Source organism: Bactrocera latifrons, unplaced genomic scaffold (assembly GCF_001853355.1).
Source record: "Bactrocera latifrons isolate USDA-ARS-PBARC rearing strain unplaced genomic scaffold, ASM185335v1 scaffold_8, whole genome shotgun sequence".
Taxonomy (NCBI): domain Eukaryota; kingdom Metazoa; phylum Arthropoda; class Insecta; order Diptera; family Tephritidae; genus Bactrocera; species Bactrocera latifrons.
Window position 1 is genome coordinate 3051410 of NW_017537489.1, and position 26330 is coordinate 3077739.

At 36.3% G+C, this 26330-nt stretch overlaps 1 protein-coding gene across 2 annotated transcripts in view; it reads left to right on the top strand.

Annotated features, from left to right (window-relative positions):
* LOC108976799 (breast cancer anti-estrogen resistance protein 1) overlaps nt 1–26330 on the top strand; it is a 107610-nt gene that overhangs the window by 73312 nt on the left and 7968 nt on the right. For both annotated transcript variants that reach the window (XM_018946148.1, XM_018946150.1), the window contains exons 2-3: nt 7055–7198; nt 13045–13365. In XM_018946148.1, coding sequence (XP_018801693.1) covers nt 7055–7198; nt 13045–13365 — 465 coding nt within the window. The remainder of the gene's footprint in view (nt 1–7054; nt 7199–13044; nt 13366–26330) is intronic.

Here is a 26330-nt window from a genome sequence, read left to right on the forward strand (position 1 = left end):
CGTTTTTGAAACAAAATGTAATTTTTGAGACGCAAATGTTGCATTCGGGTGGTTCTAGACATTTTTGAAAATAAATATAGGTGTTATATATTTATTCAGAGGTTATTTTAGAAGAAAATTGAACGCTTTTTACTAAAAAGCCCGAGTATCTTCCAATACGCCAACTCAACCTAAAGCACACTGCCATTACCTTCTAAACAAAGAAACTTGTAGTGTTTATAATTCTGCACTTTTCCACCTTTTGCAACAGGTGCGTTCAAAGTGCTCTCGTCTATTATTACCAACAACAATCGGAATTAATCATCAATTGCGCGTTTGTTAATTATATTGTCGGATATCGCATGCGACACCTCGAAACGTGCCTAGACTTCTTTCTATGCAAATTTGAAAACAGTTTGCGATTTCTTTGTGCTGCTAGCCATCAATAGTCGCACGAACAAAGTGCAAAATTTTGAAAGTGTTCAAATGACGGTATTGACTGTCTGTCTGACAGTTTTTTCGTGTATTTTATCACGTAGAAATGTAGACGTTGTATTACTTTGAAGCCAAATGGATATGAATGAAAGCAAATAGTTTGCTACGTTTGAAATTCATGACTTTTGGCTAATTTTAAACTTAACAGAAGTAATTGTTAATATATTTTTTTCGAAGAAATTTTCGAACATTATACTTTTCGAGAAAATATGATGCTACAAGCGCTTGGCTGCAAATTTATGATTCTCCTATGGATTTCGCTTATTATAATGTGAAATGTACCTCACCCTTTATCTGGATAATTTTTGACAAGAAAATTTCATGTTTTGTATCGAACTGAGGTTGCCAAAACATATATAATCAACTCAATAGGTTAAAAAATGTCAGTTATTCAATTTCCTCGAAATGACTTCTGCATCCAACGAGTTAAACAAGATAAAACCACCAGTAACACAAAGTAAAACTGATGACTTAAACATAAAATTGATGCAATCCCTTTTAATAAATTTCCTAATTATCTTCCTCATTATCTTTGCAAACCAAAAGTTGCAGTAGCCGCGGCAAAAGCCAAAGGACATTAAATCCTCAGCAGCGGCAAGTTCATTAGCTGAATGCCATTCATGCTTTAAGCAGCTTCCTGATCAAAAGGCTACCGAGAGCACTTGCTTTCGTACTCTTTTCTTTGCAAGAGCGAAAAAAAGTATGCATCAACTGCTCACCGGCTTTGTAACACCTCAATCAACAAGTTATGACAATATTAAAATAACACAAAATGCCAACACTTTAGTCCAACGTGATTCATCATATTTCGCCTTTTGCCGTTCAACAGTGGATACTGCTCCCCGCACATACCTCACTTTTGCCACCAGCTTAAGACAGCGAACTGCGCTGTGGCGCAATTTGGTAAGCTGATACTTTTAGAGCCCAAGCTGTGTAATGGGGTTTTTTTTCTCGGCTTCTTGCGTTCGCTCAGTCAGCATATTCTGTAAAACTGTTCATTAAGCGTTAACTTGCGTTTTACTTTTATGTACGCAGGTAATATGAAGTCATTTTGAATATTCACTTTTTTGTGCTTTCCCACCTTTTCATTAACCCCACTTTTTTTGTGAGCGTCTTTAACGAGTGTTGAGCTTTTGCTGATTTCTTCTTTCTTCGCGCTGTTGGTTAATAACCTTTCGACAGAAAGTTTTGCACTCGATAGTTTTTATTTCCCACTTAATATTTTATTATTACCTACGTTTTTGCTTCAGTTTTCACAATTTTTTCTTCACGCGCTCTTTGACCATCAAAATATGAATATGAAATAAATGAACGCGCAAGTAGTCGGTAGCGTTAATGAAGCAGTAAAGGTTATTGTTGTTAGAACATAATTTTTTTTTGCTGTTGTGGTTATTTTTGAGTTCTGAAGTAACTGTGTAACATGGTAGAGGTGATTTATAGAAAAACACTTGAGAGAATAACATGTTTTGCTTGAAAAAAAATTTGTATTAAATTAAAGTGTTGCCAATTTTTCGATTTTTCAGCAAGAACTATGAGTTTTTCATCAAGAACAATGAGTATATGGAGTTTTTATTACTATATACTTGTAGTAAAAATTTATATTAAGTATCAAAATAAATTAAAAAATTTAAGTGTTAAGTGTTTAAAGTTTTCAAAATGATTATTTGCTGCTCAATGCCAATTGTAAATAATTTTAAATTGCGCAATTTAGCCAGAAAAACATATTCTGTTGACCCAAATTCACCGCAAATGAAAAACAACATTCATGGATTTGCGAATTGCAGTAAGCTTCTTTAACTAATTCTTTAAGAGACCATGAGACATTAATGAATATAAACACCGGTTTATGCATATTTACAGTTTTGTGCAACAAATTAGAAATGATTGCTGTAAAGCAGAGTTGAACGTAAAGCAATTGCGAAACTAAATTGAAAAAAGTATACTTTTGAACGAATAGATATTTTTTGAAATGTATGCTTCCTTAATGTTATGGAAAAATTGTACATTTTTGGAAATCAGCAAGATTAGGGATAAAACTATACAGTAAACCAAATAAAATAGTACTGATATGCAAAATTGCTAAATATTTGTTGCCTACATTTAGGCAAGTTTGAAATAATGCAACGATTTGTCGAAACCCGACAAATGCTTTGGCCCAAACTCTGTTCCAAACAGTAGCTTTTATGTATCTCGCAACTTTTTCTAAATACGGTAACATTTCTTATTAATGCTGTTAGTGTGAAAGCAATAGTCTATTGTAATATAAATTGTACTAGAAAAGCAATATAGCGAAGTTTTTGTTGCCTACATTCCGGCGTAAAAATATAATGGAAAGCTTAAAATGATACAAAAAAGGTATTAAGTGAAACTCTTGATAATATTTTAGTACATTTACAACAATTATTAAACGAACCGAAAATTATAAAAACATTCGGCAGAAAGCCCTAATAATACAATGAGGATTTACCGATTATTCACAAAATATCTTCAAACTTATTCTGGTTATATCTTTCGTCTATAAAGTGGTATAAATAAAAATATTAATGAAATTAATAATAACATCGAGTGGCTAGTCAACGCCATAAAGGAGGCAGTACTCCACAGGAGTAGATCTACCTTAATGTCAGCCGCTTCCGTTTGGAAGTTTGAATCTTTTTAGCCACCATTTTCTGGACATAACGACATTATTCGTACCTTTAAGAAATGTAGTAGACATGACAAGTTAATTATATGTTTTTACATTGACCAATACTCGTAATTAAACTGCTACGAAATACTATGTTACCAACATTTAAGATGTTAGTGTTCGAATGCGTTGTGCAATAGAATTTTATATAAAAATCATAAGGATTTCGTAAGAACATTAAAATATGTAAGAGAATACCTAGGAAATTATATTATTCTGTGCAACAATAGAAATATATAATTTTTTGCTGAAAGTGCAATCTTTCGAAACCGATAATTCTTGCTGGGTAATATGACTGTGAGAACATCTAAAGGGTATTTATAAAAGACAAATGAGTGAACTAAAGCTTGTCAAATGGAAATTATTTTTAAAAAACTAAAAATTTCTAAAAAATTTGTATAAGTTTTTTAAATTTCTTAATTAAGGAAAAAACAAAATTTGAGCTACAATCTGAGACAAATTTTGTATTTTCCTTTAATAAAAAACTTCGAAAAATTATAAAAAAAAATATAAAATTATAAAAAAAAATTCGAAAGCTTTTTATTAATAGCCAMGGATATTTAGGCATAATTATTCTCAAACAAATAAATTTTTAGACAGTGTTGGTAACGCTTAAACACATTTTTACAGATACACTTAACTGCGAACTTAAAAATCTAAATAGTACCAAATTATTATCTGCTCATAATTGTGCAAAATATATATTTTCTTTACAATTTTTAAAATGAATAATACTTTTAAATGCTCTTAGGGAGAATTTGAGTTCTCTAAAAGAGTTTTTGTGAAAAATTAAGTAAAGAAGTTAAAAAATATAAATATTTTAAGTAAAACTTTTACCTAAATGTCTCTATTTTGCTGCACAAAACTGCATTTATAAATGTTTAAATCTATAACTTGCAGCAAATTCTGAGAAAAGTATGGTTTTACAAGTCTTAAAAGATATGTACTTAAACGCTAAAACCAATATGCGCATTTACATACATTTGTAAATATGTTTCCCGGCAACTAACGAGTGCAAAATAAACAAATTACAAACTACAAATAACTTTACACCATAAATGATGCATGAGATGTCGAATTTTCAGCCGAAACACTATTTACAATTTCGCCACAAAGCAAATACGTGGCAAGCACGTACAAAAGCCTTTGCGCAAGCGCAGCAAACAATTAAAAGGGCTGTCATATACCACCCAAACGCCTAACAGGCGAACGAACAAAACGGTTCAACCGTTCGACATATTGATATATTGACATTTTCAATTAGCATTTGGTGCTATGTATGGCATTTATGTATGTTGTCTGGGACACGCATTTCGAGAGTCACTCTCACGCCACACTTCAAAAAGCCAAATTAAGTTCAGACTTAGACAAATTAGACGCAGGCTTTTAGTGTAAGACAAAGGCGATTTCCCGCCTATTGAAATTTACATTCGGAAAATATAGAAATTTATTTACTTTTGTTACGAAAGTGTGTGGTGTCATGCCCCGCGCTGAGGCGCATTCATGGTCTTAAGTGGTTTTCCTGCACTCAACTCTTGACACTTGGCATTCAAGTGCTGTTTGGTTTCGATTTTTTTGTTTTTGGATTTTTTTTATATCACTCAAAACAATGAAAATGGTGCGAGTTTTATTTCGAATACAAATCAAATAAAAGGCTATAAAAATAGAAAAACAAACAGTTTAAAAATAATAAAGAAACAAATGAAAAGGAAAACAAGTTTCTCTAAGAAAACGTGCAGTCATAAAATCAAGAATAACGAATGACAGGCTTCTAGCGTCTAAATACGAATGTATATGTAAGTCAGCAGTCACAGGGCAAGCCCCAAAAGGTGGAGCGGTGCTTTATTGGGTTCGGAGAAATTCACACACATACATACATATTAACTCAGATCTGCTAGAAGTAATATACAAACACACCTTAACTGCAAAAAGACAAGGTTCACACAAAGAGTAAATAAAAATTTAAACCAATATCTAACTGTGCTGCTATAAATATTCGTGAAGGCTTAGACGAAAACAGGAAATGCCAAGCGTAGAGTATCAGATAGGAGAGTATTGAGTAAGCCACAACCGCAATTCATTCAATTTATTCATTCATTCATATTCTGCAGCATTTGACGACACACAACTTCGGCGTTAACTCCACATTCAGCCTGTGTGGTACATACGCACATACAAGGTACAGTACATACACTGTGTGGCGTTAGTGACAGGCTTAATGAACGCCGCGCTTGCCTTTATTATAATCCATTATCGTGCGCTCAACATTTTTATCTGCTCAGATTTCAAGCAAACTTGTTTGGATTCTTGGAATTTCTACCTTTTAATTAAGTCGCAAAAACCGCCGAGTGCACACAAAATTTTATTGCGAAAAGGTGGAGCAGATGAAGAAGGGAGGCAGACATATATGTAGGTTGTATAATGCAAAAACAAAAAAAATAAATAAAATAAAAAAATACGAAGACAAAATTGTCAAAAATGCAAAATCTAATTTCGTATGCTGACATCGTGAAGGTCAGTTAGTCGACTGTAGTTTCGATGAGGATAAAACATAAGAATATATTATGCCGAAGGTACAGAATTTTGAAACCAAAATTTTATACACAGTCTCAAATCATCATCAACAGTTTTAAAGAGAAATGAATGCCAGATACATACATACATATATGGTAGACAGGCACTGAGTGATGCTGAACTTCTGATGTGCTGATCTTACCATTCGCATATTAACAGCCTTTTGGAGTATTCCGTAAAGAGATACACAGGGTTTGTCCGGAAAGTAATAGGAGTCGGAAAGTAAATAGAGTCGATTTAAAAACATGTATTGAACCAATCGTTATAATTCTTTAAAAACTTTCAAACTAGGCTCCTTCTGCATCGATGCAGCACTGCCGGCGCGATTTCCAAGCATTGATGGCCTCAAGGCTTTCTTCGGAATAGCCTTGGAAGCCGAGATGCATGCTGCTTGGATCCCCCCTGTCGTCTCAAAATGCTTGTTTTTCATCGGTCTTTTCGGCTAAGGAAACAAAAAAAAGTCCGGGCAGCTGTTCACAAGAAATGCGGCGCGAGCCGAGGAGTTGTCGTGGTGCAACTTCCAATCGGCTGCGATGTCCTATCGGATTCAATTGACCCTTCGCTTGAGTATCTTGAGGTTGGTTCACCAGAGCATTGTTTTCACTTTGGTTTTGCTCATTCTTCCTGCTTCGCAGGTTAACCGAGTTTTACACAGAATTTAATGGCGTACTTCTGCTCTAACGAATGATGCATTTTCGGTTTGCACCACTCACAGAAACCCGTCGCGCGAAAATGTTTGTGCTGACTCTCCAGGTGCTCGGAGACAGCCGTTCGTTCGTTAGCTAGGCATGACCTCTACCAAATCCAGTCAGTGCGTGTACGCTCCGAAGTACAGTCGCAGCGGAAGAAAATCAGTCCTATAAGTTTCCGGACAAACCCTATATGACACATAAGCTTCACGAAAGTGAAACAACTTGACAACCTTTAAACTGATAATATCCTTTGTACTAACGATCGATTGTTTGTTCAAGATTACCTATATATTATTTATTACTGGTTGCGAGGTCTCTTATTTTGAAGAGCTAAGTCTGACCAGCTATTTTTTACTAAGTACTGATTTTTTAAATTTATAGGACCTTCAGAATCCACTTTATTTCATGCCACCCTTCGGCTTGGATTTTGGTAAGGTGAAAAATTTGTAAACTCAAACGGCTCTTCATTAACCTTGACCTATTACTTTTGACGTAAACGCTCGATTATAAAACTATTATTCCAGTAAAAACTAGAGAACGAAGACTACTCATAGTTTTAAGACTACCGACATCTCTCCCAGAATCTCATAAATCGTCTAATTCTTCAACTTCTTCTTTTCATTTGCAGAAACTTTATGCGAAAGCGATCTATGACAACATTGCCGACTCGCCCGATGAGTTGGCCTTCAAGAAAGGCGATGTCCTCACCGTCATAGAACAGGACACAGACGGCCTGAAAGGTTGGTGGCTCTGCTGTTTGCGTGGACGCGAGGTAAGCATTTGCCATTTTCGGCGCAACAAACTTAAAAGACAAGTTAACAGCATTGTCAGATTTTTATCAGCAAACCATTTGTAATGCCTAAATTGGCTGCAGCCAAAGTCAGAAGTAGAAAAATAAAGCAAACACGCAAAATATTATATTAAGACTGTATACCCTAGGCAAGTAGCAGCAGATATTTTCGTGCGTAAGAGCGCAAAGCGGACACTCTAAAGGAGTGAATGACTACAGGACGCACTGTCTGATTGGCTGAGTGACAGCTTTGTTATTAATAAAATATGCAAAATTACTTAATCTATGCATCAGCAACGCATCCGCTCAGGCGCTCAACGGCTCAGCTCTGATGCTCTTCCGCCGTGCGTTTTCGACTAACAGCACTATTAACAACATAGCCGTAAGGGTGTTGCTGCTGTTTTTGACTCGGCACTTTAATTTCACAGCATTTTAGATTTGCTGCTATTTTTAGTGCAGGGATAATTACAAAGTAGCTGCGGTGGCAGCAACAGCCGCAGGAGTGTGAAGTGACAGCAATTGCACAGGCAGACGTATGGAGAGGCAGTCAACTTGTTGCAAGTGTTTTAGCGTTGCGGTGTATGTGGTGCGGGCCTGCGGGTCGCTTGCTTGTCACGCAGTGGAATTTAGTTTTTAATTGTACGCAAATTGCAGAACATTTCAAAAGTATTTTTTTGTGGGATTCTACATAATGTTTGACATTCAATTTGTAGTTATTGTTGTTGCTGCTGTAGTTGAAGGCATGTTCTGCCTAGAGTCATGCAAGTACTTTAGAATAATGTTGAAGGGGTTAGTGTGGTGTTAATTTTCTGGCAAGCACTTTGAGATATGAGAGTTTAGGGGAACGCATAACTCCATCAACTTAATAACAACAAAAATATAATCACAAAATCCTCAAGCCGGAAATACATTCTATTTCGCTTTATATCCCAGCTTCCTTTCATCTAAGCAGAATTGAAAGGCTCGCTACTTGAGAGCCATGAAAACGATATTATAAGAAACTACTCAGATAAGTTCTCATTCTCACATATATAGGGTAGTCGAAAAAGTCTTTTCGTATTTCTAATCAAACTTCAACTTATTTTTTTTTTTTATATTTATAACGAACTTTAATGAACCAACTATTTACCATATTGGTCGACTACTTTTTGCCATATTTCCGCTATAGATGACGAAAAATTGCGACATGTAAGTTTCACAGGGTTCTCTTGAAGCTAACTTTACTCCATGAAGGGAATTCTGCATTACCCGAAACAAATGGTAGTCCGTTGGTGCAAGGTCAGGATGCATCAAAACATCCTAGCCAAACTCTCCCAGTTTTTGTCGAGTCATCAAAGATATGTGTGGTTTAGCATAGTTCTGATGGATGATCAATTCTGTCCGGTGTTTTTTTCGATTGTTGCTTCAATCTCATCAGTTGTGGACAGTGAAATGTAGAATCAATCGTTCGACCAGGCTGGAGCAGCTCACAGTGGTTGATTCCTTTGCAAACCCACCAAACACTCAGCATAACCATTCGTGGCTTCAATCCTGGCTTTGCGACCATTTGTTGAGCTTCGTCACACTTGAACCATGATCATTTTCGAAAACTATTGTCGTATTTGATCCACTTTTCGTCTCCTATTACTATTCGCTTCAGAAATGGTTCGATTTCATTTCGTTTTTGCAAAGAATCCCAGATGATAATTCAGTTCATGAAATCTTTCATAGTGATTATACCCAGAGATCGAGCTTCTTTTTGTAGCCAGCCTTTTGTGAATGGTTCAAAACCGTTTGATGATGAATGTTAAGTTGCTTAGCGTTGTCATGGCTGCTTATGTGACGGTCCTGATCAATCTTTTCCATAATTTCATCGACTTTTCAGCGATAGGTCGGCCAGAGCGAGGTGCACCTTTCACACTGAAATGTCCAAAACGGAAGCGAGTGAACCATTGTTGTACTACACGAACTGATACAACATCATCTCCATCAAGTTCACGAATTTCGTTGCTGGCTTGCGTGGCATTCTTGACTTTTTTATAAAAAAATTTCAAAATATAGCGAATTTCTTCATTATTTTCATTAATTTTGAACAGCTGTAACTAGTTTTCAACTTCCCCGAATTTAATTTTTTGGTTAAATGCAGCATAAATTCTCACTTTTCCGACACTATATGGTATAACACAATGTGATTGGTAATACTGGAGATATGTATACGACTGCAATGACATCTATTGACAAAATACGAAAATACTTTTTCCACTACTCAATATTTTTTTTATTTTATTTTATTATTTGAAAAATAATAGCTACAGAGGCTTTCAGCTCAGCTACCCAATATATATATTAATATTCTTTAATATGTTCATTACTAGTTAATTAAAACTTACGTTATGGCTAATTTAGGCTCAAACAGTGTGAATATGATTGAACCTTAAAGTCCCATGAATACATCTGTAATTAGGAACGGATCTAGATTCGGTCATCGAGGCCACATTTCCTAACACAACTCGGTCAATGTTTTAAGCAACTACATACAGTAACATTTCATTACCACTACCTAGTGCGAATTTGTCCCATTCCTTACTTAATTTATGCTACCTTTGCTTTGATTTACACTAGAGTGTTTAGATAGCAGAAAACTACATCTTCGATCATTTCATTTTGCGAAAAACTTCATTTCATTTTACCAAAAATATTCAGTTGCCGAGTTCCCTAGGTATCTTTGTTAGTTCGTACGGATCGTAAGGTAGTTAATATCTAAAGAAGATGACCTAAAACGGTAAATCCTTATTTCTCGAGCAACCCATTTCAAGAACATCGTGTAAAACAACTACCCAGGCCAAGGTTGGGCTAGTAGTTCTTATGAAATCATAGACTCGTGAGTGCGATAATCACAAAAATTCTTTCTGTCTTGTAACTAAGTAACAGTATAACTTCAAGTAGCGGTGTGTAGATTAGGTCGATAAAAATCGATACATATATCATCGTATATTCACATTTTGGTACAAAGTTTGATGTCACAGACTGAGTATAAAGTCCTAATTACAAACAGAAATAAGTTTTCACTAATGCAATTAAATACTGTATGTACATATATAAATCCATACTCACATTTGTATGGATGTATGTACGTGTCAATGCACTACCTCTCAGTAGCGTGCAACCTTGAGAGTCTACTGCAAAAATAATCGATTCACTGCCAAAAATCGTACCAAATGGATATTTATGGCTGGCAGTGTCAAACTGACAGACAAAACGTTAATTTATTTTAATTTAATACACTGGGGCATTGATTTCGGTGCGTCACGTTGTTAGTGTGTGCGAGTGTGTATTTTTGCCAACAATTTAATTAAGCGCCGTTTAAATGCGCCACATGCCACAAAGCGAGTTGCAAGCACACAAACACAAACACATTTAAGCACCAACTGCAACAACGAGCAACTGCAGCCGCAAAGCTGGCGGCACCAAGCGGTTCAGGCGGCGGCGGCTTAGCCTCAAAGCAGCACAGAAACCACTTGTCAGCGGCGAAATAATCAGCGTTAATGTTTCGCGTGAATGATTGGCCCACAAAACAGTTTGTCAAGCGGTGCAAAAGCAATAAAAAACTAAAACAACAACTAAAAATATAAAAAAATTAACAACACTTTCATTGCTGCACGCTGGCGGCAATAAAAATTGGAAAAGTTTAATTAAAAAGCCAACACCACACTCTAATAGAAACAATTAACCCAAAAGTCAATTACAATAGCAACAACAGCAGTAACGGCATTAGTATGTATGCCGCTACCTAGAAACAAAAGCGCCGGCAAAACATTATTGCTGCTTGATTGCTTGGCGCAAGCGTTGGCAACAATGTGGTGGCGTGTCGCACACACATGTTGGCGTGTCTGCGGCTATGTATATTGTTGTTGTTGATTTTGGCTTTTATTGACAACATGTGTTGTGTGCTTACTTGTTGACAGCTCGGTGGGTTGGCTTGTTGCTCGATTGTCGCGAATTTGGAGCAATCAACAACATTCGTCGCATCACTGCCGCAACTAAAACCACAACAACAACATAAATACACACATAAATTCAGCATAAATTTGCACATATAATATCTGCAAATGCATTGCCATGCATTATAAAAAAAATAAAACAAAAAATTGAGTTTTCGAAAAATCGAAAGCTGGTCTGTAGAAAAAACTTTATGGCAATGACATAAATATTATAAAAATGAAAAGCTGAGCTGTATGAAAGGTAAGGAAAAAGGAAGGACTCTGAAATAAATATTTTCAAAACGAAAGCTTCCCTGGAAGAAAAATAGTAAGGACTATGAAGTAAATATTTGAAAAATCGAACGCTTCCCTGTAAAACAAGGGAAAATATTTAGATTATATATTCGGTAAATCGAAAGCTGCCATGTAAAAAAAAATTCAAAGAGCTGAAATAAATTTTCGGAAAATTGAAAAGTTCCCTATAAGTAAAAAGTAAAGACGCTGAAAAAACTTAGGAAAAATCGAAAGTTCCCTTTAGGAAAAAAATGAAGGACGATGAAATAAATTTTCGAAAATCGAAAGGTGCCCTATAGAAAAAAAGTAAGACCGCTGAAATATATATTGCTGTAGAATTTAGGGAGAAAAAGTCTGTGTGGTCAAACGACTCTGACAAATTTTTAAATTAATTTTACGACTTTTCTTAATTTTTTTTTTTCTGGATAAAAGATATGAAGAAGAGTTGTATGGTTTCGCACAAAAATCCCTGTAAGACGGAAAAACCCCCTCCCTCACTTGTGGATACAAATCACAGCCGCGTTCCATCTAGAAAATACTCATTCGAAGGAGTGACTTTAGAGCAGCATTAAATACTCATCGAAAAATTGTGGCTATATGGATATAGGGATCGATCACAGTAATATTCTAATTCTAACATACTGAAAAAACCTTATAAGGGTTAATAGATTTTCTACTGCTCTATGGATAGTTCTGGCTTTGGAAAAAAAAACTATTTCAATCGCAATATATAGATAGATGCTCCGTTAGTTTCCATCTCCAAAATTTAAACTCCAAGTGGAGAAACCGAAGAAAATTTTAGAGCAATACTGAAGAAATGACATGAGTCGAGCGTAGATCAAGAAATATTGGCAATACTGGTTATTATTTATAAAAAAAAAAAAACGAAGAAAATTAATAAACAGAGAATTGAGAAGATATTATGAATTTTCGGATATCCAAATGAGGCAGCATAAGTCGTTAGTTACCGAACGCAACGTAGCGATAAAGAAACACGCACATAAGACCAAATTAAAGAATGAAATATACTAAATGTGAATTTGTTGAAAATTTTCCTACAGGCTTTGTATGAAAAACTGAAATTTAGCTGGTGTGTAACTAAAGCAAACAGTTACCTACACGTAAATCATATATAAAAACATGCATGTATATATGTATGTATATTTATGTACCTTTATATGTGTGGGTACTTCATAATTGCAATATAATAATTCATCGTTTGCACAATGGCATGACGGTTGACGGTTATGTCCGCCACTTAATTATTGTCGTGACTGCGCCACCGATTTTTCGATATTGCAACAATTTATCAATTCATATAAACATATAAATATTTATTTCGCGAATCTATCAAATAATTGTTGGCAATTTTCTAACAATGAACAGCAAGTGAACAAAGCAATTGAGGCCATTTAAGCAAAGGCAATGAATCACAATTAACTTTTCGTCATTGATTTGAGCTAGTTACTTAATTGTTGTAGGAATTAAATAGCGGTATATGTAGACAGTTATACACATTATTTTTAAATTATATTTCACATATTTCTATATATTTCCTTGCTTTGTTAATTTCAGGGCCTCTGTCCCGGCAATCGGCTACGCATATTAAACTCTTACGATTCCGGCTGTTATTCGCTGTCGCCACCGCCCTCACCCTGCCCGTCGCTGGCACCCAGCCTGCTCACCTTGAACAGCAACTCCACCGCTTGCTATGATCATTTGTCCATTAACAGCAGCGGTGGCACCATCAGCAGCAGCGGCAGCAGTAGTCATCATGCCAGCAGCCATGCGAACGCCCACAACGGTGTCGGACTGCGCGACAATCAACAGACACACCTCCTGACACAGCAGCAGCGACAGGGCACACGACGCTCCTGGCATGTATCGCCGAATAAGGTAAGCGACTCCACATGGCTTTGTTATGTTGTTTCTGTATGTGTGGGTGTATTTGTGTGAATGGCTGTTTAAACTGTGAGCTTGAGATGCAAATAAGGCACAGCAAGGACGTGAGTGGCGGAAATTCGCTTGTTTTTTTTTTAAGGGATTTAGCGCGTTATGCAAGCTCAAAATTAACATAAGCTGCCGTAAAAGAGGAAGTCTATTGCTCAGTTGTAGGCTTTTGCGACTTCGAGCGAAATGTGAAGTCTTATTTAAGCCTTTAACAAATGACGCTTTTATTCTTGAGTTGCCAATGAATTTCAGATCTTGTGATTTCAAACTAGATAGATTTTTTTCGTTGACTCGTTCCAGCATTTCAACTGATAACTGGCGAATGACACGCGTGATGTTTTGCTCCAAGGCCTGAATCGAAGCGAAATTGTCCGCATACAGGCTTTATCCGGAAAGTAATAGGACTCAATCGATACAAAAAAATGTATTGAACCAATCGTTACAATTTATTAAAAACTTTCAAAATAGGCTCCTCCTGCGTCCATGCAGCGCTGCCTGCGCGATTTCCATTGAAGGCGTCACGGAAGACATTCTCCGGAATAGTCTTGAGAGTCGAGGTGCATTTTCACTTTAGATTTGCTCATTCTTGCTTTCTTCATCAGCGATCTCTTTCTGGCCCTCCAAAAGACATGGTGCCACAACGCAATACATCACTTCTTGCTAAAGCAATAACGGTGTCGGACTACACGACAAGTAAGCCTCCATGATCAAATCAAAGGTCTCTGTCGCCGATTTAACGAGTTTCACACAGAATTTAATCGCGTACCTTTGCTCTAACGAACCCTGCATTTTCGGCTTGCACTATTTATAGTAAAACGTCGCGCGCAATTGTTTGTCCTGAATATCCAGTTGCTCGTAAAAAACCGACCAGCCGCTCGTTCCTTTGCTAGGAATGCCCTCTACCGAATCCAGCCTGTGACAGCACACTCCAAAGTTTAGTTACGGCAAAAGAAAATATGTCCTCTTACTTTCCGCCGAATTCGCTCTCCACCGTCTTCGTGTACATTCTCAGCTGTGGCTGCTATATTTGCTTCACTGCTAGCTGGATGATATGAATCCGGTCGAATATTATCCAATACTGAATGCTGAGTCTCAAGATATTATATNATATATATTATTCGTAGGCCGATTACGTTGACCATAAGTTGAGCGAAGCGTGCGAAACACATTCTTTACAGAACGTGAATTTAATAACCAAACGTATAATACTTTGAATCTATATACAATAAAGACTTGAGGAAACTCTCATAGAAAACATTGAATTTTACTGCACTCCACCCATTTTTCGCTAAGCTAATGGCAAATTTCTGTTATCGTTCGCAAATACTCTTGGTAATTCAACCTACTTTTACGAATACTACAACTTAAAGCCGAAGCAAGTCACACATGTGATGCGCTCGTGGTGTGCGACGCAGCAAAATCGTACATTCTATATATACACATATACTAGCAAGCACACTTTTTATCTTATACATATGTGCTTATATACCACAGTATTTGCACTTAATTAGAGCGTTTCAACCAGATTGCAAGCCAAAGCCAGCAAAGTTGTCGCAAAAATGCAAAGCCAAAAAAATTACTTCAAAAAATCGCAAACTCATTTTGAATTGTGCATTAAGTGTCTCAATTTTAGACACCGTTAACTGGCCAAGTGTATGTGATCAATAGCAGAGGGCCAGATGAGTGTTGTTTGGTGGCTAGTGGTGGTTGATTGCTCACTACTGATTGGCATTTGACGCTTGAGCTGCCGCAGCAGCGACTCGCAGGCTTTTTTAAGCCCACTTGATCCGATTTTGCGCGACGCCATTCAATTTGATTACGAAGTGTGTGGTGTGGTGTGTATTCAGGTGAATAATGTGAAAAGGTGTCAATTGACATTCGATAAGATCATGTTTGCGGATCACAAAATGAGACAACCGACGATCAGCGATATGGGAGAGTGCGAAAAAAACTATTATTTGAACAATTTGGAAATGTAAATGCGCTTGTGGAGCGCTATGTAATTGAAAATTAAAAGCGTAAAACCGGTTTCGCTTACATTTCACTGAAAATAGCAAAAAAGTGAAATAAAGTATAGTGGTTTGGTCATTGCACCCGCTTTGGTGTGGGGGTTCAATGCAAATTCCGGCGCTAAATCGTGTAATTTATTAAATTATTATACCCTGTATAGGTTAAATTAAGTTTGCCAAGTAGTTTGTAACACTTGTAAGAGTTCAACATGAGAACTGAGTAGATTTTTTTCAAACTATCTGTCCGTATATACGCGAATTATTCCCTCAGTTTTTGCGATACCGTTCTGAAATTGCGCACATGTTCTTTTCTCCCTAAGAAACTGCTCATTTGTCGAATCCGAATACAAATTGGTCATTCAAAATATAGTCCTTGTATGGACAAGTTTTTTTATTTGGAAGGATATCTACATGAAATTTTGTATGGAAGGCAACGCTATAATCTGCGAATAATTTTTTTAGATCCAACTACTGTAGCATACAGCTGCCCTGCAAACCAATCACGGCCAAAATCCAGTCATTGCATGGAAAACTTTTTTTAAATTACGAGATATCTTCACGAAATTTCCCATAGAATATTTTCCAAGACAACGTTCTAATCTCCGAAGAAATTTTTCAAATCGGATCACTACAGCATATAACTGTCATACAAACTGACCAATAAAAATACAGCTCTTGTATGGAAAACTTTCTCACTTGATCAGATATCTTTACGAAATTTCGAATACAATATTTTCTATAGCAACCCAACAGTATCCGAACAAATTGTTCTGATCTGATAGCTTATAGCTATCATACAAACTGACTGATAAAAATCAAGCTCTTAAATTGAAAACCTTTTTATCTGTGAAGGGTAATGCAGTAACGGTGCAACCCGAGTTGGTTTTTCTCGTTTTGTAGAAAAATCGACAAGCTAATCACGCTTGAAATCTACATACATATAATACACCCACTATCCGTTTACCTATCAAAACATTGCCTACCACAAAACTCCATACAAACACACACACTTTCGCAAACGCCTTGCAATTGCAATTCGGTAAATGTTACTTTCCCTTTCTCCTATAAAATACAAATCAAATGCAAAACGTTGAAGAAAAAGTGAGAAACTCAGCAGTGAGCGCAACGCCAAAAAAAAAAGTGAAAAACTCGGCAATGAAAATTATAGTATCATAAAAGTTTCTACTCAATATCAAAAATCATCAATCTGGAAATCACATAAAGCTCATTCAGGCACGTAAATTCATTTCAGTAAGCACACACACATACATACATCCATATGTACTAGCCACAGCAAGAAAAGCAGCGACCCCTTGATGCCACTCGGCCACCAGCGTTCGTGCAATTGCAGTTAACCAGTACACGGAATCATAAAAATAATAGCAATCAAGCACATACATAAACATACACAACCGTAAATGAAAAAGTTGAGTGTCCAAAATTTGTTGTACGCCCGTGGCAGCCAACGCGTGCAGCAGCAGCAGCAGCAGCGCTCGTGGAGAGTGGAGCTAGCCGGTGCCACACAGCTTTTTCCACGAGCTTGGAACTTGTAAAATATTCGTACTGACTAACGGCTCGTGGCTGTGGCCGCGGATTTCGCTTTTACTTGCAGCGCTGCGGTCAACAAATATGCAAGATTTACAGTTTTAGTAATGTCTGTCTGTCCATATGTACGCCGAATGCAATAAAATTTGTCTTTAATTTCTTCAAAATCGCATAAAATTCAAAACGATGTCGGACACATTCGGACAGGTTTCGTAGACGGCTTTCATAGGAGGAAAAAGTGAGTTATGAGTTTTGTTTACGACTTCTTTCGTTCTAAGATCACGGCAAGTGATTAGTGATAATAATGCTGAAATTCTCTCGCTCTCTCTCCTGTTACACCTCTCTCAATCAAGACTTTGCTTTATCGATATAAGATATACTAACGAGAGTATAAAGAAATTGGCGCCGATTAACTCGCCATTTTATTAAGTCAATTCGCCAGTCTATTCTATCGGCAATTCAGGTAATATAGGGTATTCGAAAAAGTTCGTATTTCTAATCAAACTTCAACTTATTTTTTTATATTTATAATGAAATTTAATGAACCAAATATGTACGAATTTGGTCGACCATTTTTGGTCATTTTTCCGCTAGAGACATTATTGAATCAGTGTAACAGTTTTCTGGTTTCTCGACGAAAAACTGCGACAAGTAATTTTCACAGGCTGCTCTTGAAAGCAACTTTACTCCATTAAGGGTCTCGATCTTTTTCGCACATTATTGTCGTATTTGATCCACTTTACGTCTCCTATTACCATTAGCTTCAGAAATGTTTCGATTTCATTTCGTTTCAGTGAACAATCTCAGATGTTAATTCGGCCCATTATATTTTTCACAGACAATTCATACATCGAGCTTCTTTTTGTACCAAGCCTTTTTTAAATGGTTGAAAATGGCTGCTTTTTTGACAGTACGGGTCAATCAGTTCCGTAATTTCATCAACAATAGGTCGCCCAGAGCGAGGTGCGTCTTTCACATCGAAATTTCCAGAATTTCCAGAACGGAATTTCTTCATTATTTTCACTCATTTTTTAATTTTTTTTCAACTTCTCCGAATTTAATTGTTTTTTTGGTTAAATGAAGCTTAAAATCGCACCTTTCCACCGATGTGATTGGTAGCACTACGACTGCAACGACATCTATTGACAAAATACGAAAAGACGTTTTCGATTACCCAAAACAATAGAAATTCAGAAAGAATCTTTTCTTGATAATAATATCTCTGTGTATCAAATATGGTTTGAATCGAGTCAATACTTGCCTGAGCCCCCATAAACCTATTATAAAAATATTCGAACTTCTGGTGGCTTTCCGGGTGACTGATTTATCTTACTAGAATTGAGAAGGAGCCTGATTTTTTTATAACGATGCATTATGTGTGCTTAGAATATAACTAATAGGCCTTATGTACCTGAAGGTACTTCCCTGCCTTTAACCCTTGCAAAGTGGTAAATTCCGAAATGTTCGCTTATACCTAAACCTAGCTCTGCCTTACTTGTGTTGTCTTTTCTTTATTCTTTTATTTTTTCAAACTATTATATTCTTTAATAATTTTAGCATTATTCGAACCATTGCACTCTTAACCTCGTGCCTCTTTGTTGTTTTCCTACACATATGCCACATAAGTACCTGTTGCACAATTCAAAATGCATTAAAAAAATAATAAAAATAAATCGAAGCACGAAATCTTGGCAAAAAAAAAAAATGAATTTGCATTTAACATGCTATTGAGTCCATTCAAAAAACAACAACAACAAACACATGCAAGCAAACTAGCAGTCGATCAGTCGAAAAATGCAACGCCCACCGCCACTTGGACGAAAAATGTGAATTTTCATTGAGGAAAAAATTATCATATGCATATTAGTCCATATGTCCATATGTACATACATATGTATGTATTATTTCTATGAATTTCACATTAAGCAAATAAAGTGACTGGCGACGCGCGTTGGCCGAAAGGTGATAAAAAACTGGTCAGAATAAAATGTAAAAATTTTCAGAATTTGGAGCGGAAATGTAAATTGAGTAATTGAGCGGCCCACACGCGTCAAAGAGCGATAAAACATAGCATAGCACAGCAAGCATGGCGTGTGTTTTCATAGGAAATGCATATTTTACAAAACAAAAAAAAAAAAAAAATATTTTAATAATAAAAATAAAAGCTTTTATGGCAACAAAAATGCAGAGCAATTTAATAAAGAAATAAAAATCAGTGGAAAAATAGATAAAGCCTTCATATAGCGGCGCATATAGTGCCCATTATGGCGCTGAGTGACAGTTAACTTTATGGTCAAAACGATGCGAAACAGTTGAGTTCCTTGAGCCCGCATATGGCTAGCGGCAGCCGGTGCAGCTTTTAGGAAATCAAAACAAGTAGCAACAACAACAACAATGGGAATAATAACTATCGGCATAACATGAGGCGCGCGCTAAATGGAGTGGTAGCACTTACAGCTCGCTACATGCTGGCTGAAATTATAATATTGTTGTTGTTGTTGCTGCCGTTTGTCACGTTGCGCTGGCGACGCATCAAAGTGCTGCTGCTGCTGCTGTTGAACTACCGAATGGTGATGTTGCTGACCGCAGGCGATGATGTTGCCACTGCTGTAACTGTATTCGACAAATTTATATGCATGTGTGTGTGTGCATGCGTGTGTCGTACAATAGGCCACTTTCTTGTTGTTGCCTAAAAATGTCCAAGTTTTGACCAAATGCAGACGCGCTGCCGCAATAGCTTGTACGGGTAACGCACAGTGACAGTTGCCAGCCCACATCCACACGTATATAAAGGGTGTTTCTTTTAGACGTGTGGTTTTCAAGAAGAAAAAAACGCATATTATGGCCAATAATTTAGCTTTATTATAAGAAATATCTCGTTTCCCAGAATGTATAGGATCGACCTTTTTTCCTAACCTAACCTGACCGCCACGCCTGTATCGCATAAACTCCAGCCGGACTGACCCAATTTTCGACCACTTTATGCTGCAATTCAATTCCAACTTTTTCTTCCAAGGCGTCAAACGTCTAGGGCTTATCTGCATAGACAAGCGACTTCACGTAACCTGCACGATCTTGGAGGCCCCGGTATAGGTCCGCGACGCGAAATAATACGCTCACCATATAATCCCTTTAATAAATTGTTTGTTTTGTTTGACCGATGGCATCGAGAGCTGTCTTATTCGAATCAAAGGTCTTCGCACATCAACATCCTCTAATTCCTGCACGAAAAAGTTATTAATCAGAACCGTAAGCCATATCGTTCCCCATTTTCTGTAATATTATGTCCGGCTCTTTTTTCGAAGAATTATAGATAAATCATTCCCTCTCCCCATAGAACCCACCCAACATTGACATTTTGAGGATGTAATCAGAGCCATGACCCATGTCTTTCTGCATTAACCGTAACATTATGGCCGGGTTTATTTTCGAAGAAAAATTACCCAATGATTTCCTCTTCCCGAGTTGCAACTCGTAAGCCTGCAAACCAAGATCCTTCCGCAATAACTGACATAAAGTGGATGGACCAAGGTCCGGAACACCAAACCAAGACCCTTCCGCAGTATCGTAAATAAAGAGGATGGGAGAGCGATGGTCTTCTACGATGCTCTGCTTCGCAGCAGCAATAGCGTCTTCGTTGCGCACTGTGCGGGTTCTCTGAGGATGCACATTATCATCCACTAAAGTAAAAGTGGTACGAAACCGATCCATAGCTGCTTGAATTATCGACTCTGCTGGACGGTTATAGCGATGTGTCAAGCGAACCGAACCATTAAACGAGAGTTCCGGAGTAAGTCTCTTCAACACGAAATGGCAAATCAAACTGCGTATAAATCAAGTAACAGAAGTCAAGTGTCAGAAGATCCACTTCGAAAAAAGTAGCGTCTTATTGAAAACCACAACGTCCAAAAAAACACCCGTTACATGTATGTATGTATGTGTTGAAATAGATATTTGTAAATGTTGCTTAACTATATTGCGCAGCAGCTGGCCATTTGAAGATTACTCGCGCTATATTTTACGAACTTATGAGTGCGCAGTTGGCAATAACGGCCAGAAGCAACAACTACAACAAAGGTAATAGCAACAACAGCAAAGCAATAACTTTAACAGCGAAAACAGCTAAAAACAGCAGCAGCAAGTAACAACTTCTTTTTCAACTGAAATGTGTGTATTTTGACATGAGTCCATTGTATCGTGTGGCATGATGCTTGTTACACGCCCCGCCGCCGGCCTTCCGCGCAACCTTCCATATCCACTGCACTATACTAAACTATATATGGCCGCTAGCTCAGCAGACCATTTGGCATGATGGCCTCTCCGCTATGCCGTTTACTCTTACGACCGCCCGTCCATCCAGACGTCTCTGCTAGCTCCACGGCTTCGACGTGCAGCTTGTTATGGACATGTGAGAGAAATTTCGCCAGCTCGGACGTGCGTGCTGCTTAAGACGGCAGGCACATTATGGGAATGCGCGGACTCATAACATTGAGAAGGCCATAGCGGACAAATAGTGCATACATGCGCGCATATCTACACTCAAACAGCTATGTATATACACATACATATCCATATAAAAGAAATGATTTGGCATCGAATTGGTATAATATGTTGGAAGAAAGAAATGTGCTACAAAAACAACAAGTGAACCAAACATGAAATACGAAAGCATGGTTCATCAGCTTAGCAAGAACAAAAGGAACAAAAAAACCAACAACAACAGCAAAAGGTTGCATAAATAAATATTCAAGTGATTCTATGCTCTTTTTTTGGCGATGTCTCGCTGTTTCAGCGTGCTGCGGCACAATACCGAAGTGTGCGTCGCTCATGGATCTTTCGTTACCTGAAGTCAAAATCTAAATTGAATACAGAAGTCTCATTAAAGCGAAAAGCAGTGTCTGTGGAATGTGCGCACAAACTAAACAACTTCCTTTGGTTGCACTCAACAAATGTTTGTATGTTTGTATTTATAAAAAAAAAATATTGCATTGCATTCATAAAACAAGAAAGAAATTATAAATAGGTGCAATGCATTTCTAGGAACTCATCTTTGTATGTTTGGTAAGCAGGAATTTCGGGAATGTCAAATTTTTTTATTGCAACAATTTGGTTAGGTTGCTGGTGAATCATCAACTGTAATTTAATCAGTACCTTTGGAACGTTCTAAGCACGTTTGAGATTAGCAAGTTATACATAGTAACCAAATGCTTGAATATATTTACATATATATATTGTATGGATGTATAATTAAAAAAATATGACCAATTCAGTACGAACAACGAAGATCATCCCCATAATAAGTCTAAGAATAGGACTGAAGTCTTGAAAACCCTTAATTAAGCGGTGACAAGGGTGTCCTCGAGTAAAAAAGCCTTTTTTTTAGCATTTTATTATATAAAAGGTAAATATTTAATTAGAATTTTTAATTTTTGCAAACATACACTATTAACGAAGAAATTCTGAAATTTTTGGAAAAAAATTTTTTAAACTCGGTCATTGCGACGCCATTTCCGCTGACCTCTCGGAAAAAATATGCGCCCGCGTTGGCAGGAAGCCACTTTACAGGTTCACCTCATTTAAAATAAATACGTGTTTTAGTTAAAACCGTAACTAAGTACTTAGACGAAGGAAAATAAACTGAAAATTGGATTTTTTGCAGACATGTTTACAAAAAATGAAAATTTCCTTCCTTGAAATATTTGTAATCGAAAAAAAATCCTTCATCTAATTCGTTAAGAATTATATCTCAGAGACATGTATAAAATTTCATGAAGATAGGTTGAGTAGTTCTCGAGAAATCTTGCAAACTTCAAAAACAGAGTTTCCAGAAGGCGCACTCAGCCCTAGCTAGCCTCGAGCGCACAAACTCTCAAAACTGTATCACCGAAACTATTACTCGGATCAACTTGAAATTTGGGATAATATTCTAGAGGTATTGTAGAATTTTATAAGACAAGAAAAAATCGTTTTTTTTTAAACCCGTAAGTGCATGTAACCCCTTAACACAAAACACATATAATCAAGATACTTGATATAATAAATGGTGAGGAAGTAGATACTAAGATAAAAACAAATATCGTTCCCAATATATCCGGGTCGACTTAACCAGGATGGAACGTAATTTCTATCCGATCAAGGATTCTCAAATCAGCAGAGTTCGCAAAACTTATATAGGGAACAACAATACGAAACGATGTGACAGATCCGGTGAGAAATTCTGGGGAAATACATGCAAATAACAAATAAAATATATATTGAATTAAAGTAAATCATCTATACTAGAGCTATAATTCTTCACTTCTAAAATTATCCAAGATAGGACAAGCTATACGAGCTGATAAAGACAAATGAATTACAACCTACCTCCGAGTTAAAAATAATAGTGGAGAAAGAACTCGCTTCACATTCAATTCGCCTACACACGGCAATTTATAGGAACAATATGATATAATTCTCCAAAACGTATATTAATGGTCAAAGCATAGGACTTATCTAACGAAATCGAGATGAAATATTTTTAAGGTAGGTTTGTATGATAACAGATTAAGTTAGGTTAGGTTCTGTGGTTGTTAATCGATATAGACTTGGAGTGACGAAAACAAGTCCTCTATGTTTTTTACGCAAAATTAAATTCAAAAGTCGACGTTTTCAATTCTTCGCTTGACTGGTTAAAATATTTGGACATTAGGAAATACACTTAGTGTGATAGCCCAAAAAAATTAATTTTTGGTAAGGATATGTTTAAACATATTTTAAGAACCGCAGCAAAATTTTTTAAGGAAAAATTATAATATTTTTCGAGTTACAAGCGATCTCCAAAGGCGCAAGAAGGCAGGTTCTTCACTGGCACATGCTTAAGTGGTTCTGTGAATGAAACCTAAAATAATATTTTTAGAGGATATTGTCCGTACAATAACCTATGGCAAAAACTAAAAAATAGCGGCCAGAATTTTTCTCGATTTTTCACCAAATAAAAAATGTAAGCAAATTCGAAAAATGGAGTTTCGTGAAAAATTTAAACTGATGGAGCTTATTGAACTGAGCGACTACACTTCGCCTGTAACTCAAAAAATATTTGAAATATTCATTTAAAATTTCAGTATAGTATTTTTACAACTGCAGACTGTCAAAATATGAAAAAAATATAATAATAATTTTTTCAAAATTCACACTGGGGTTATCTTTCTAATTATCGAAACTATGTCTTTATCGTTAATATTTTACTGTAAACAGCTCTGTGAGTACAGATATTCAGTTTGTTTAAACTTGTTAGTTTCTTACTAATATTTTATAACTCTTAAAGTGTCTACCGATAAGTTTTTTATTGCACCATTTTGATAAGAGCTGTTGCCAGGAGCTTTGGCGTAGTCCCTTGGTTTTCTCCTGATCTTTTTTCCAAACATATAGTGTCATCGTTTTTAAAGGGGACAGACACAACTTTTAAAGTCCTAAAGAAAAGGGTAACGAATAATTTTAGTAAAACTGAACAAAAGCAATTCTAATCTACTTGGGGAAATAGAAAATATTAATTGTGCTTTGGGTTTAGAAGAACTTTAAAAAATCTGAAATATATAATAAAATGTATATGGTTTTATTATTGCGAAAGTGAATATAAAACTAAAAAGAAGCAAACTATTATCTTTGCAATTTTTTTGTTCTTAGAAAAATAAAAACAAAATCTACAAACACACTGGGCTGTTGCTTTAGTTTTGCCTAATACTGTATGTGCTCTTACTTAATATTATATTAAGCCTTGTTTTAAATACTTTCTACTGGAAACCCTGATTTTATTACCAACATTTAAAAGTACTATACATAAACAAATTCAAAGCACACTCTTATGTCAATTAAAAGTAAAATTAACGCTGTCCGCTACACTTCAACTTGCACATTTCAACCTTTTTTAAAAAAATAAGAATTATTATGGTTTTCTTTGTAAAAAGTATAAATGTTACTATAAGCTTTCATCTCTGAAGAAATGCGCTGAGTTTTAGCTGACTTCAAGTCAACAGAACATGGAAAGTAACACCGCACCCATTTCACTGCCCTCGCTCTGACCCCTTTGTGGCCTAAATATGTCATGAGCGCAGTACGAATTCGTATACTAGCGGGTTTTTACAACAAAAAAATAGGTTACATACTCGAATTTACATACATACATATATGGTTAACAGGGAATGTGTTTGAGTAACGACTCCCTGCAGGAAATATTTCGCGATGATAGAAATATGAAGTTTTCTGTTTCAAATTTGAACTTCATGTTATCAAAAAGTGTTTATTATCAATTCTTCTGCCGATTATTGCTTAACGAAGGGTATATAATTGAACTTTCCTACAGGGTACATTCGCACTATATGACTAATATATGTACATACATATGTATGTACACAACAGTTAAATACATATGAAAACAATAATAAGTAAATGTAATGATTCCGAAGTATCGACCTGTAATAATATTATGATATGTGCAAGCATTGAATATGAGAGCCGTGTGCCAACTCATGCTGATGACTATCGGAATCATTTATTTATATGGTGTGCAAGTCTAATGCATAGACAAAGAATGTTCGTATTCTTCAAAAGTGCTCTATATTTGCAAGAATATATAAAATTATGTACATATGTATGTCTGTGTGTGTGTGGAATTGGTAAAACAATGAAATCGATTGTTCACGTTTGATGAGTAGCGGTTGTTAATTGTTATTATTGTATGATTTTGCTAGATATGGACGTGAGTAAGACCTATCGTTCGATGTGGCACAAATTGAAAACTACTTTAAAGTAATTGTATCATGTGTCGTCTTCATTCTATTCATCAATATATGTATTTAGGTACGTGTGGTCTAAGCTTAATAACCATTAGAATGGTGTGAAGAAAGCAAGGTTGAGCAATTCGATCAAAACATTTCATCATGTCCAAGACGCGGCGGATCCAGAATATAATTTTAGGGGGTACCATATAATTTTGTACTTGCAAGACAAAGTCCTTTTCTTCGCCGAGTGTCACTTATGATGGAAAATCTTATATAACTCTAACGCAGTTACCGCCCCCACCGATCCGCCCCTGTTTCCAAGTATGGTTTAACCTTTCTCTTCCTATATTACAGTAGACGACCTCACAAAAGAGTAGTTTTATAAACGAGGAATGTCTAATGTTTTCAATAAAGTTATCTTTAGTTTCTGTTTTGAAAATTTCCATTTATGGTTCTTCAAGAAGCTATAAGACCAAAGCTTTTTTAGAAACAAGAAACGTTAACTTCGGTTGCACTGAAGCTATAATACACTTTATGTACACAAAAATCAATGTCTCAAAAGCTGAAGGACTAGTCCGTATATATACAGACTGGCAGATGG